Below are 14,126 nucleotides of genomic sequence, written 5' to 3'. Positions count from 1 at the left end.
CCATGCCTGAAACATTTTGCATGAGACTTATGGTATTGGCAGCTAATGAAAAAAGTGCAGTTCCAATTTTCTTGTGTTAAAACCTTTCAAATGTCTTTGGTATGAAGAAATCCCATTTGTTGGATACACTACTAAAGCGTTATAATTTGTTCCAGCGTTATATGTGTGGTAGCTGCAAATCTATCCATCTGAGCAAAATAAGCATGATGCACTGCAGTTATCCTGCTGAGACACACTGCAGTAATTTATTTCAATTTTCATTTCAACCGTAACACATTCTTGCTTATCTTGTTCTCTGCGGCAGTAAATAACATCTCTCATGACGTGGATGATTATTGTAGCTTAACCAATAAAATGCACCTGTATTTTCCTGAAATACTTCTGTGCACACTGGGACTCTGACCTGTATGATGTATTCGTCCTGATTAGACATGAGCAGGAAGCCTCCATCATCCAGTATCACACAGTCCACATGCTGATCAAAACAGAATGAACATGAGTGACACAGCAAATAAAAAAAATAAAAAAAAGGGCTGCACCCAATCAGACAATCTAGAATCTTCTGAACTCTGATACAGCACACCACAAGACACATGCAGTACCTTATCGTTCCTGAGGCAGCCACAGATCTCCTCCTTACACTGCAGGGAAAAATCGTGAGAGGCGAAAGCTGAGAATTGCCCAAACAGGCTTTGCATCATTTATTAGAGTGAGTCAGGCCTTCTCTGCTTCCAGACTGCAATATCAGCCTGTCTACAGTCTGTAACAAAATGCCTTCCACATGTTCAGATAAAGGGAGTTGTTTCACTTACATTTATCTTCAAGGTGGCGTTCATGAAGCTGTTCATCCAGGCAGATACATTGAGTTTGACTCCCACCACTGCAAGAACACACGTTACACATCATAAACATAGCGACCACACTATCAATGTACTCCTCGTGTAGGGATATGAGACCCGACAGCGCTGTTCTGAAAGTTCTGTGACTTTTTTCTGAAAAATACAACCACTGATGCCTGTCTCTCCTCATGTATGCTAAAGGCTAGGAGTATTAACAGAAGGCTTTGACACAAAGCAGTGACTTCTATGCAGAGTGAATATGTCATTTACAAAGCCATGTCAGGTATCTTAAAGGAAAATCAAATTTACATGACTTCCCCCATAAATGCCAAGACATGTTTGGTGCTTTAGTTTAATGTAGCTAACCAGTAATGGAAGTCTATCTCAATAAATCTTAATCTTTTTCATTCATTCATCTTGACTGATCACTTTTTTCTGGTTATGGTGTCATGGTGCAACCAGATTCTGTTTTTGAACATTGGGTGCAAATGTGGGACACACCCTGGCTGGGATAGATAGAATAGAAGCCTTTATTTTGTCACATATACATTACAGCACAGTGACATTGAAATTCTTTCTTTGCATATCCTAAATTTGAGGGATAAGGGCCTTGTTCAAGGGCCCAACAGTGGCACCTTGACCCCCTTGGCTTGAACCCCGATCCTCTGATCAACAACCCGGATCCTTAACCACTTGAGCCACCACTGCCCTTGGCGCATGCTTGTCCATCAGCAGTATAGCACTATGCACACACACAATCACACAATCGTTAACATCATATGAAATTTCACAAAGCCAGTATACACACTAGCATGCTTTCGGGAAATTGAAAGGGATTACATAATGTCTATCCTCTGCACTGTCTGCATTGTCTGGGTTTTTCTTTTCCACTCTCACCTCTGTCTCGCTCATTAGATCTCAATCTGTATCCATATTTCTGCAAAGCTGCTTTGTACCAGAATATATTGTTGTTGTACTATTCATATAAAACTGAAAAAAGTTGAAAATGATAATATCGTTCCTTTTACACACTCTATATAAAGACTGTTTATACATGCAATGAAAAAAAAAAAACCCAAACAAACAAAAAAAAAAACAATGATGTACTGGGTGTGACTTTCATTAGGTGTCAACCATATTGTCCTTCAAAACTTCAGTGTAAAACTAAAGAAGCAAAAGTTCAAAAAAAAAAAAACAAAGAAAAAAACAATTTTCTTGGCTGATCGACTACATTTGCTAAAAGTGGAAATAAGTGGAAAATTGTGTAAGTTTGATTTATGGTTACACTACCCCTCTAAGTCCTCATCAATTGAAAAGTGATCAGCAATTCTTTTGTGTGCTCACCAGCTGGTTTGAGTTTGACTCCATTGAAGTCCAGTTCCACAGCTTTACTGACCAGAATACCAGACTCATAGCTGGACTCCCTGCTCTCTGTTTAATGAGGGGAGAAAGAGACAGAAACACACACATACACAGACACACAGACACACACACACACACATGTTTGCCTTACTATCCTTGTAAGGACCATACAACAAGCAGTTTCTGTAAAAAGAAAAATAAAAAAAATAAATAACTGGTTTTCCTCATGGGGTCCAATGCCAAACGTCCCCTCAAGGTCATAACTGTCAGATTTTCATATCCTTCTGGGGACCCATCAAGATATAAACCACCCACACACATGCACTTACTAAGAGTAAGTAGATGTAAAGCTGAAGGCCCTGAACTGCTGCAAGTTCTGAATTTAAAGCTAAGAAACAACATTCAAAAAGGACTTGGGTCCAACTTAAAGTCCCTGCTTTCTAAATTTACTGATAACCTCAAGAAGGCTTGCCACATCTAAGCCAGCATGGTTCTAGGTAGGGTCTACTGAGGCATGTGTGTGTGTGTGTGTGTGTGTGTGTGTGTGTGTGTGTGTGCGCTCATGTGTGTATGTGAGATTGATCCAGGCCACACTTCTATGCAGGTGGGGATTATTCATACGATGACATTCTTTAAGTAACACAGGCTTACTGCATCTTGGAAGGAGATAAAGCATGTGTGCATGCATGCAAGCATCAAATAGACGAACAGCTGTGATCAGAAGCATGCCAATGAGAAGAAAAGCCTACTCAAGAAGTGGTCTAATGTAGCAGACACACACACACACAGCCCCACCCACCGACTCACTCATTCTCTCTCTCTCTCGCTCTCTCTCTCTCAAACACCTGCAAGATGTTTGACAACAATGTGTGTGGGGCCTGGTAGCTGCTTACTGTTGACATAAGGGGCAGTGAAGATATATATGTCATTGTCTAAACTCCTCTTGTAGAAACTGGAATCAAAGGTCTCTGCATTCTCGGTCCACTCTTCTCCAGCACTGAGACAAATACAGACATTACATGTTAATGAGATAAGGTTATTAAATGTAATGCCGATGTTCTCCATTACATGGAATTACACACTTAAAGGGACGTAATGTAGTAGAAAAATAATTAGTGATTGTTTATTTTCTTATAACACATCCTGAAATTGCAATTTATTCCTTTAATTCAAAAGCAAATTGTCAAAGATTATACTGTTTAATTCAATGAATAACAAAACATTCATTTTATCCACTTATAGTTACCTGTAATGTGGTGAAAAGCCCACAAAGCAAAACAGTAGTTCCTGTTATAGTGGCTATAAACTTGTTAAATGGTTTATAAATGACAAAAAAAAAAAAAAAACAATAGAATGCACAAAGTCTTCTTGTCCTGAAGACATTCCCTTAGCAGAAAACCTGAGCTATTACTTGACACAGGAGACTCCTTTCATACACGTGAAATATGTCTCCCTTCAGAAAGCTTAATAATATCAACAACCATTCACTGTTTCTTATATGGAGTACATTCTAGAGTTGTTACTCTAAAAACAATAACAGTAAAAAAAAAAAAAAAAACATATTAAAATAAAAATATGCGATTTGGATTACAGTTTCGGAAATACCGTCCCATCTGTACTGTTAGAGAAAATGATTCAACATCTCCTGACCACTTAGATCGGTGAATTCGATAGGTCTGTGGAATTAGTTTATTAAATCATCTTCGTTTTGCTACAACGACTATTTACACCTCAACCACCGAATCATTTGGTCTCAGACTGTCCTGCTGTTTTAAACTACAAAAAATCTGCTTTATGAACGCAGTCTCTGTCTAACACTTTTATAGAGTACAGTTAATGACAGATAGAAAAATAGGAAAAGGGTGAAAGAGAGAACAAAGTGAGTCCTAGTTCATAAACTACTTTCTGTGATTTAAAACAGCAGGACAGACCCAACACAACTCTTCAGTTTTCCCGCTGAGATTCACATGCTTCCAGAAATTCTCTCCCACATCCTGCGTCTTACTTAAAGCATCTAAATATTTCTCACATATGGATGAGAAATGTATGAGCAAACACACACACACACACACACACACACACACAAATCAAATGTAATGATAGTCAAACTTTAGATCAAACAAGTTGACTAAGATGAAATAAAATGCTTTTCCCCCACCTTTTAGGGTAAACCCGTGTGATGCCCCCATCCGTAGCCACAAACCTGGCCAACACACCTTCTCTGTAACACAACAAATATGATCATTTTCTTTCTTTTTTCTACTAACTATTACATTTTAAGTTCCACTAGTGACTCATTCGCACATGAGGTTTGGGTGTCTGTTTTGAGTCATTTTAAATAGTTTTAAAGAGCACTGAGTAACCATTAGGAAAATTACAACCACCAAACCCCAATCCTTACAATGACATATTCTGCTTTATTTGTTTTGTTTGTTTATTTGTTTGTTTGTTTGTTTACCACTTACGAAGAATCCAGAATATTTTATAGAATTTTTTACCATTATAGTCTAGACTCAATCTCAAATCAAACAAAAAACAGACATCGGTTAGTTGCATACGTTTTCAAACCCCTTGGTCAATACTTGGTAGAAATGTTTGGCTGAATATAGAGTTGTCTTCTGTGATTTGTCTCTATCAGCTTTGCATATCTGGATCCTCATATTGTTTCCACATTCTTCTTGGCAAAATTGCTCAAACTATGTCAGATTGTATGAAGATCGCTGAAATGCAAACATTTTTGGATTAAAGAATGGGCTCATGCAGTCTAGTGAAGTCAAGGTCTTGGATTTCAACATCACCAGTGTAGCATTTGCAGTATGCTTAAGGCTGTGGTCTTGTTGGAAGGTCACTCCCATATAACCACACCACCATGCTACCATCACCATGCTTCACTGTGGGGATAATGTTCTCAGGTTGATTGGCTATGGGATTCTGCCAAATGCAGCTCTTTGGTGCAAGAGTAAAAAAGGATAATTTTGGTCTCATCCTCAATGCACAGTTCCACAACTCTAAACCCTGCTCTGAAACATGTCCTATCTTAGTTACTCCTGGCTACTTGTTTGCTTGTTGATAACCAAACTCTGATTGATGCTTTTCCAGAACTTGACAGCTCCTATCTCTGGAAGCATTGTTCTCTGACAAGCTATAGGCCACGTTCACACTGCAGGTAAAAGTGGCCCAAATCTGATTTTTTTGGGGTAAGTGACCAGGTCAGACTTCTTCAGGAGTAGTGTGAACACTCAAATCTAGCCCAGATCTGATTTTTTCAAATCAGATTCAGACCACTTCCATATGTGGTCCTGAATCAGACCCAAATCTGATTTTTTCCAATGTGGCCACAGTGTGAACAACCAAGGTGGATTTGATGCGACTTTTACGTCAATCTACATCGACATTCGTCACAATTATGCGCCGGCGAGTACGCACACAAACGTGACTACACCTACAAAATGGATAAAAAGTTGCCCTCGACATCCGAAAATTTTCAAAACACTGCGTCTCTGTGTTGCCATTACACAAACATTTAGAAAGAAAAGCGAAAATGCTTACTTCCTCCATAACCTCGCCAAATTTAGCGCAACGGCGTGCTGCGTGTGACGTCATTGTTATTGTTCGTTTGCACATGCGGGTCAGTTCGAAACAGCAAACAGTTCACACTGGTATCTGATATAGGCCACATTTTAAAAGGTAATGTGAACAGCCAAACAAAAAATATCCGAATTGAGCATTAACACTTGCAGTGTGAACGTGGCTTTAGAGCCTTTCACAAACAGGTGTTTTTGAGTTACAATCATGTGACACACAGGTGAATGCCATAAAACTAATAACATGACTCTTGACGACAACAAATGAGTTTGAATCACAACATTTATTTAGTTACATTTCTAGAGAATTTAGAAATTTTTAGTACTATATCAATTTCCAAATTTGGGCTAGTTTCAAAATTTATTAATCTTCCAAACCAACAATGTCTTGTTCATATAAATTCATGCAAATTTATATTTCAATTTATATGTCAGTTCAAGGTTAAGGTTAACTTCAATACCTTCGTTTTGAATTGTCGTTTGAATTGATGCGATACGAATTCAGGAAGTGTATCTGCACCATGATAGACTTACACATTCTGGTTTTTCCAAAGATCGACTAATTCAGCTGTAAGACCAGCATCCAGCAACAGCCTGTTGAGTAAAGTCACATTACCTGAAAAAGAGTTAAGCATTGATTATGTAATTGGTGAATAGGTTTATTTATTAATTTATCTTCAGTGTCTGTTTTATCCTGGTCAAGGTCACCATGAATATAGATCCTGTCCTGGGTTCACATCTTTAGTACAGTATGGCCAATCCACCTACTGGTATGATTCTAGTATATGGTAGAGAATCCATCTCCTTAAAACCCCCTAGGTAACCAAGCTAAACTCCTCACTATCATTAACCTGTAACTGATAGGTGATAATATATCGCCATTGTACTGCCTTGGCTGGATTCAGAGTTAATTAGGTTATGTTCTGATTTACGTCTACAGACAAAAAGGCAACGAAAAGTTTTTCATCACCCTGGATACAGATCAATGATTTGCACATTTTTATTCATTTTATTTTATTTATTTGATTTTTTTTTTTTATGTTTTTCTGCACAAAGATGTATACATGACTTGGCATGGCAATGATTGAAGCCACTTTGCTCTGGCCAGTGACGAATATGTATGAGATAGCAGAAACCCAAGTCAGGATAAGCAGTGACTCATTAGAAGCTGAGCAAAAGGGTAACAGAGACAGGACTAATGTCCCAGACCAGACTAATCAATCACAGAGGCTAATTTCAATCAGTGCACTCCAGGGTCACCTTCACATTGAGTGAACAAGACACACAGTGACATCACTTGACTGGGAAAGCATCTGACTAAGCAACTATAAGAAAAAAGACACTCATCTCTAAAAGCATGAGATCATTTATCGATTTACACACTTTAGGGTTGTAAATATATCAGAGCTTTGATAATGATTTCAGAGAGGGCTTATGTAACGGTGATGTGATCTAACATCAAGGTGAGTTTTATTAGGAGAGTTAAGTTTCATCACTGTATTCCATCATGATTTCATGTAACTTATTTGGGTCTAAAGTATATGCTTGGAAAACATCGTCCTGATATCTGAATCTATCCATGTTTTTCTTTTACCCCTGACCAGTTTCATGAACCCTGCTGATTGAAAAGCCTGCACTATAACAGGGTGCTTACACCACCGTGTTTCACTGAGTGTTGTCAAGGTGATACATTTCTCAGGATGTTAAAACTGACTTCTGGGTTATCACACGAATGCCTATCGGATATAAACTACGCACTTACACATTGGGTCATTGGGCGTTCTCTTGTCGATGTACTGGTTCACGTCAATGAGGAACTGAGTGTTGTTGGTGGAGAGTTTCAGGTCTTGGCAATATTCCCTACACAATGTCATCATAAGTTTATTCAACACAAACAAAGTCAAAAGCAAATAACTAGTGCCAAGAATAACCAATTAACTTAGATATTATAAATAGATGTTCACTACATGCATCAATCAGATTTATGTACTTTGTTGATGCTATATAAATTCTTGAATGTATGATTAAAATTTTAGGCAGAAAAAAAAAAACAAAGAACAAAGGGCATATCTAACAGCTATAATGTCTAAAATTATTAGCCTTCAATCATCAATACACTCTGAACACTGTTCGGATAAACCTAACACTGCTAAAGCTATGGGAGGTCGATACTTGCCTTCAGGTCTCTGTGTGTGTTTGCGTATAAGAATGAGGTAAGAAGAGAGACCTACCTGGGTGCTATAAAGGTGTAGCCATAATCCTCAAATTTCTCCACTTGCATAGTATCTAAGACTGTAGAAAAAGAGGTGAGGCAGGTCAGAACCTCAGATGTCACTTCTGCCATAATACTTAATGTTAACTGTCACGCAAATGCAATATCCAAAAGATCCACATGCAGCAGATAACTAAACGCAAAACAGTGACAGTAACACCAACTGGAATTCATAAGACAAGCAATTGATTTAATGTGCATGATTAGTAGTGCTATAACCAATAGTACTAAAAAGGTGAAGAACGCTCTCTCACATGCACATTTCATATCATGCCATTTGGCGTATGTAAAGGATAAGTGAGACATGCAAACATGTGGAAAGATAAAAAAAAGGTGGGAAAAAAAGAAGAACAGGAAGAGACAGACATGACAGAAGCACTGTACTTGCCCTTGTGCCCTACAGTGTAAATCCCACAGGTTACCCAGGAGAGAGAAAGACAGAGTTATGAACCAATCTGTATTGTGAACACTATATTTCAACACGTCATTGCATATAAAGCATGCAGATCTGACACAGGAGTTCTTCTGAAGCCAAGCAACTGCCTTTCAAATAAAGATGGTGTAAAGTAACAGCTGGAGGGAGATGAGCAAAGACAAATTCTAATCCCTTCTTTCAACACATACAGTATAGCAACGGAGACAAAATGGCATTAAGACAGTGCCCAGAAATCACCAGACAGCAGCAAAAAAAAAAAAGGAAAAAAATAGAACCATCCTGAACCTTTTTAAGTTCAACAAGTTCTAGATCAAGGGATCGTGCAGGGTTAAAAACCGTGGGTTGATTTTTTTTTCCTGCTGGTTGGATGACTGCATATACAGTATTATTTATTTAAAAGATCTTTTTTTTTGCAAGCATAATAGTAAAGCATTTAAAGTAAAGTAAAGTAAAGTTTTTAAGCGAACAATAGGTACAAAGTCCATTGCACATATTGAATAAACTCTGTATGCCTGTCTTAAACTAAAACCTACTTTTTAGTATACAATATAAACAATTCCTTTAACTCTTTATAAAGACCATTTGTACATGATCATATATACTTAAAGCTTAGACTAGCTCCAAAATCCCCATAAACCTACTCTTTCATCGCTATGCATAATGGAGCCATGATTGAAGTAATCCTATGATCAGACAACACGTAATGACAAGACGCTGCACTCGCTGCTTAATATTACCAGATTTACCTGAACCCACATGCAATTAGACATGTTTATAAGATTTTGCTCAGCAGGGGTAGGTACTGTATGTGTATGTCTGTTCATGAGCTCCTCTAGAGTGTATGATATACTGTATGTCAAAGACAACAGTGGCATTTCCACACTTGAATCTGCTGTTTGTGCTTTTTTACTACAATATCTTTATTTGTTTATTTTGGTTTATATATTTTCCTACAAATAAAGAGACTCAGCTAACACATTACTGTAATACTATAGTATTATTGGGTATTACAATAATTACATGAACAAAGCTACAATGCTCATGAGAAGCAATGTTCACAATGCTTTCTGTTCACATGTTCTTCTCATTACTCTGCACAACTCTCCAGAGCCAAACATCTCTTGGAGAGCGTGTCTAAGCTTCACTATTTTCTTTCAACTCAGCTAAACGAGCCCCCTGGAGCTCATGGAGCATTCATTCAGGCTTTTAAACCATCCAGGAGATCTGTAGAGAACCACAAAGCCTGAGAGGAAACACACAGAGACATGACCCTATTCTACACCCTCTGCTCCATCTTCACCTGGGCCTTTACAACATCATAAATATGCGCTTGTCTGACTTACAGTAAAGGAGAGAAGGGGAGACAGGCAGTGTGACAGAGACACAAAGAGACATAGCTCATCCATGCACATCTGCAATACACTCCTGAATCATCAATCACATATACAAACTTGCTGCCGATTGGCAGGAGATGTCTAAATTTAGCCACTATTATGCTTTTTTCAAAAGGGAAATGCTGATCTATATCAAGATTGTGCAAAGTGAATGGAAAAATGACGGCTCATATACCACAGAGATAATAGTATGGCACCTGTGATTAAGCACGCATTTGATATGCCAAAACTAGTACAAATTTAAAATCTAGCAAAGTGAACTGAAATTTCAATGCAGATACTGACAAGCACGCATCTCTCCCCAACTGACCCCAACTGCAGCATATAACTGCAGCTCATTCCATCAGGAAGGACAATATTCAACTTTAAACCTGGAGAATGTGCATTTTCCCACCCAGGTAGCAGCAGCTCAGACACAAGAGACACACATCAAATTAACACCCATAAAAAGGAGATAATGTTTGCAATGATGATGTCCACCACCACCACTCAGTGGGTCAGACTCCGCTGAGACGAGGGAGCACTATTGTGAAAGATGAAAAGCTCTCCTGAAGATGGAATAGCTGCCTGTCTAAATAGCTTATATAGATGCTCCTCAAGGGACTTTAACACACGGTAAATACCGTTGTGAATACAGGCACTTCATCTATTTCAGAAGGATGTTTTAAATCTATATGCTTCCAGAAAGATTATATACATAGTGCATTTGCCATCATGTTCAACTTTTGGGTACATGGGATCTGGCTACTTTCTACCAATTCCGGAAATAAAGTTAGTGTCTCTTATTGGGAACTGGAATGAGGAACGCACAATGAGTGAACAGCCTCCAACAACACCATACAACACCCATGTTCAGTAGTAGTTCCTGGACTGCTAAATCACAATTCTCAGTTAATTTCAAAGTGTTAATTACACAGGTACCAGGTGACCTGGCTGAAAGGTCCAAACTCCCTATTCAAAATGTATCACTTTTATCTGCTCAGGTAGAAAACCATTGCTTCTGATAATGAGCATTGCTTTGTATTGAAGAATCAGAATCAGCAACAGTGATGTAAAAATGGCCACTGTATATGGAGAAGTCATTAAATCCATGCATCCTGTCCCAGCACAGTGTCTGGATCCACTGGAAACATTGGACTTGGAAACATAAAAGAGATCAACTTGTGTTTTGCCAAACATTTCACAGGTCTTGGTTACAACTTCTGTGTACAGATTATACTTTTCTAGATGTATATGATCTCTGCACAGAATCCACTGCACCAGTGTACAGATCTGGTAGACAAGTTTCTATTAGTGAGGCTACAATGGATCGGTCTACTGTACCTAAGTAGTTTTTCTGGAAGTTTGAGAAAGCCATTTAACCTTTTGTTACTGTAACGATTGACAAAGGCCAGTAAAAATATTACATGAATAAAACAGGGCCTGGTCGACCATTCTAAAATCCATCCAAAGAAACTTTTTTTTTGGTCACAGCTATGTGAAATTCTTTTCTTGACATATTCAAGCTTGTTGAGTGCAGAGTTAGTCAAGTTTCAGCACCCCTGTAGCGGAGAGTTGAGGTTCTTGTTAAAGGGCCTCACAGCAGCAGCTCGGCAGTGCTGGGGTTTGAACCCCATCCCTTCTGATCAGTATTCCAGACCCTTAACCATTAATCCACCACAGACCTAGAATGCATGGTTTCCCTGATTGGGAAACAAACCCAGACTACAGCGATGACAGCGCAGAATCTCATGTGCCCATGTAACTTTGCAAGAGGTAAAGGGGATGTCTGTTTTGACTGTCTCGCACTGATAGGGCACTGCTCACAAGGGGGCCTTTTTCCCCACAAAAAGCCTTGCCTTTTCAGCAAGCTAAGGTTATGCCCTGCTCCCTAAGGTGAGGACATGTGCCTTGTGGCTTTTTGTATAGCCGTAGTCTCATGCACACTTCCAAACCACTATTTGATCCATCAAGCCCAAGGGAAATACGGTCCATATCAATAACCCTAGCATCCCCAACAGAATCTATTACCACACAAAGTGACCTTGCTAAACCCTATAAGAAAAAACATGTTGTCTCTAACACTCAGGGAAGACAGGACTGCTTACAGTATATACATCTCAGAAACTCCTAAAGAGATGCCAAAGGGTACAACTTCGAATTGAAGTACTTGGTAGGCATACATTAAATATCATAAAGCATATAAAGCATATGTTCTGGGGCAACAGGAAACTTTTGCCTTGTTTCTGCACGATATACTTTAGCATACTGAATTAAAAGGCCTTGAGTAATCAATTCAGCCTTCTCAAATTTGGATTTGCATGGAAAAATCTTCTATATAAAAAAGCATCTTCAGTAGAATCCTTTGCTCTGAAACATACAGGCTACCTTATCTTGAATCCGAGCTAGCAAAAGCGCATCCTGTTACATTTGACGGATGCTCACATATATCGGCTGATTTTCACAATTTTTTTTCTAAGGTATCATTTAAAGGACATGATGATTGCAGGTGTACAAAACTAACTGAGCCTGTAATGACTGGCAGCATTGGATAGATTATTATTTAGGCCAGGTATTAAGTATAAAAAGCAAGTGCAATTCTAATAAGAAAAATAAAAAAGCTGAGATTGTACACCCTACTGAGGAGCAGAGAAGTGGTAGACTAAAATCACTCCAAACAGTCACTTATACTCACACATGGCTTGATTTATGTCCCCTAGGTTTGCTTGGATGTAGTGCAAGTTGTACTCGGGCAAAACCAAGGCCAAACTATAGAACACACAGGTACACAGATTATATAGAGCATTAAAGGGAAATTCAGATTTATTAGCAATTTCGTGCATAATTTGCTTGTTGTGAAGTAAACAGTCATTCCAAGAGCTTAAAAAATCCACCATTCTAATAATAACCACAGGTTTGAAGGTTTTATAAAAAGTCTTTAAAAGTCACAGCACGTTATTGCACAAAATGGTTACAAATACATTGTGGTTGCCTTAGAAGTTATTTTATGATATAACATACAGATGTGTGTCTTGGCATAGATTATACAAGTCTCTGGAAGTGTACTGCAGGAATGAACACCATTCTTCCAAGACATTCTTATATCGTTTCCTAGTTTGACATCCTGGGGAATGACTATGTAGGACCCTACAACAGCTTGTTCTGCTATTACAGACTCAAGGTCTCAAGCAGGACCTTTTTGGGAAGCTAGTATTCTGTCAAGAAATCCATAAAGAAATCTTCTTTTTGTATGTTTAATAATTAGTGTTTATAAAATGAAATATATCCAAATATCATGTCCAAAATCTTGGAGGATTTGCATAATATTGAATTCTGAAGTGTTGAATTATTTACTGTAGTCTATTAGCTAAGTGGTTGCCCTTTAAGCTAACAAATCAATGTTTATGTCAAGACAAATGGACTTACCAAGCAATAGATGGAAAAGTCCTGTCTAAACATACCTGTAGTCTGTGCCATTGACTGGTACCCATGTGTAAGTCCTAACTCCTCGATCAATGTATCTCTGACAGCAAAAAGAATAAAACGGATAAAATAAATATAATAATAATAATAATAATAATAATAATAATAATAATAATAATAATAATAATTATATATATATAATATCATGCTGAATCTTCACAAACCTCGTCCTGAGATTTGACCAGTGTCTCAATCTTCTTCTTATCACCAGCAGTCCTGTCAATCATCATGGTTCTTATCTAAAACAGATTTAACAAGTATTCAATTGATTCATCACTATATATATATAGTGCTGAATTATTTAAGGCACAACAGAAGCTCTATAATCTTAACAACAGATTTTTGTTTTCTCTAAAAGCATTTCAAATATAGAGTACACTTCATTAGTCCAGTGTGTCCCATAAGGCTGCCCGGTGTCAGGGTCAATTATTGTGTTATAGAAAATGTTGACAACAATATTTTTCATTTCCCAGTTATGGTCTAGTTTAATTTGTTCCGGAACAATTTTGTGCATTTAGATGTGGTTTTCAAAGAAATAGAGCTATGCTTTCAAGCGTGAACACCCTGTTGTTACGCCGCACTGTTTATCTAAATTCAGGAGGACACCCACGTACCACATATCACCCACGGTCCATGGAACAGCAAAAAGCAGCAGTACCACTGTGAGATTTACTATACACTTTTTAACTCTTTTTAAAAATGCCACAATTGCCACACCATAAAAACTCCTGAGTATGGGGTCTGTAATAATTTTTGTGCACTGAATTGTCTGAAATT

The 14,126-nt window shown here is 38.1% G+C and overlaps 1 protein-coding gene across 3 annotated transcripts in view; it reads right to left on the bottom strand.

Annotated features, from left to right (window-relative positions):
- The window catches only part of LOC132851376 (voltage-dependent calcium channel subunit alpha-2/delta-1), a 95,358-nt gene that overhangs the window by 11,716 nt on the left and 69,516 nt on the right, over positions 1-14,126 (bottom strand). For all 3 annotated transcript variants that reach the window (XM_060878215.1, XM_060878213.1, XM_060878214.1), the window contains exons 20-31: positions 13,514-13,588; positions 13,328-13,389; positions 12,562-12,635; positions 8,017-8,077; positions 7,548-7,645; positions 6,320-6,401; positions 4,360-4,422; positions 3,095-3,198; positions 2,184-2,270; positions 813-880; positions 603-641; positions 404-475 (exon numbers count right to left, since the gene is read on the bottom strand). In XM_060878215.1, the coding sequence (XP_060734198.1) occupies positions 404-475; positions 603-641; positions 813-880; positions 2,184-2,270; positions 3,095-3,198; positions 4,360-4,422; positions 6,320-6,401; positions 7,548-7,645; positions 8,017-8,077; positions 12,562-12,635; positions 13,328-13,389; positions 13,514-13,588 (885 nt within the window). The remainder of the gene's footprint in view (positions 1-403; positions 476-602; positions 642-812; positions 881-2,183; positions 2,271-3,094; positions 3,199-4,359; positions 4,423-6,319; positions 6,402-7,547; positions 7,646-8,016; positions 8,078-12,561; positions 12,636-13,327; positions 13,390-13,513; positions 13,589-14,126) is intronic.

This window comes from Tachysurus vachellii, chromosome 9 (genome assembly GCF_030014155.1).
Source record: "Tachysurus vachellii isolate PV-2020 chromosome 9, HZAU_Pvac_v1, whole genome shotgun sequence".
Taxonomy (NCBI): Eukaryota; Metazoa; Chordata; class Actinopteri; order Siluriformes; family Bagridae; genus Tachysurus; species Tachysurus vachellii.
The sequence above is the reverse complement of the archived record's forward strand: the minus strand, read 5'-3'. Positions and strand labels throughout refer to the sequence as shown.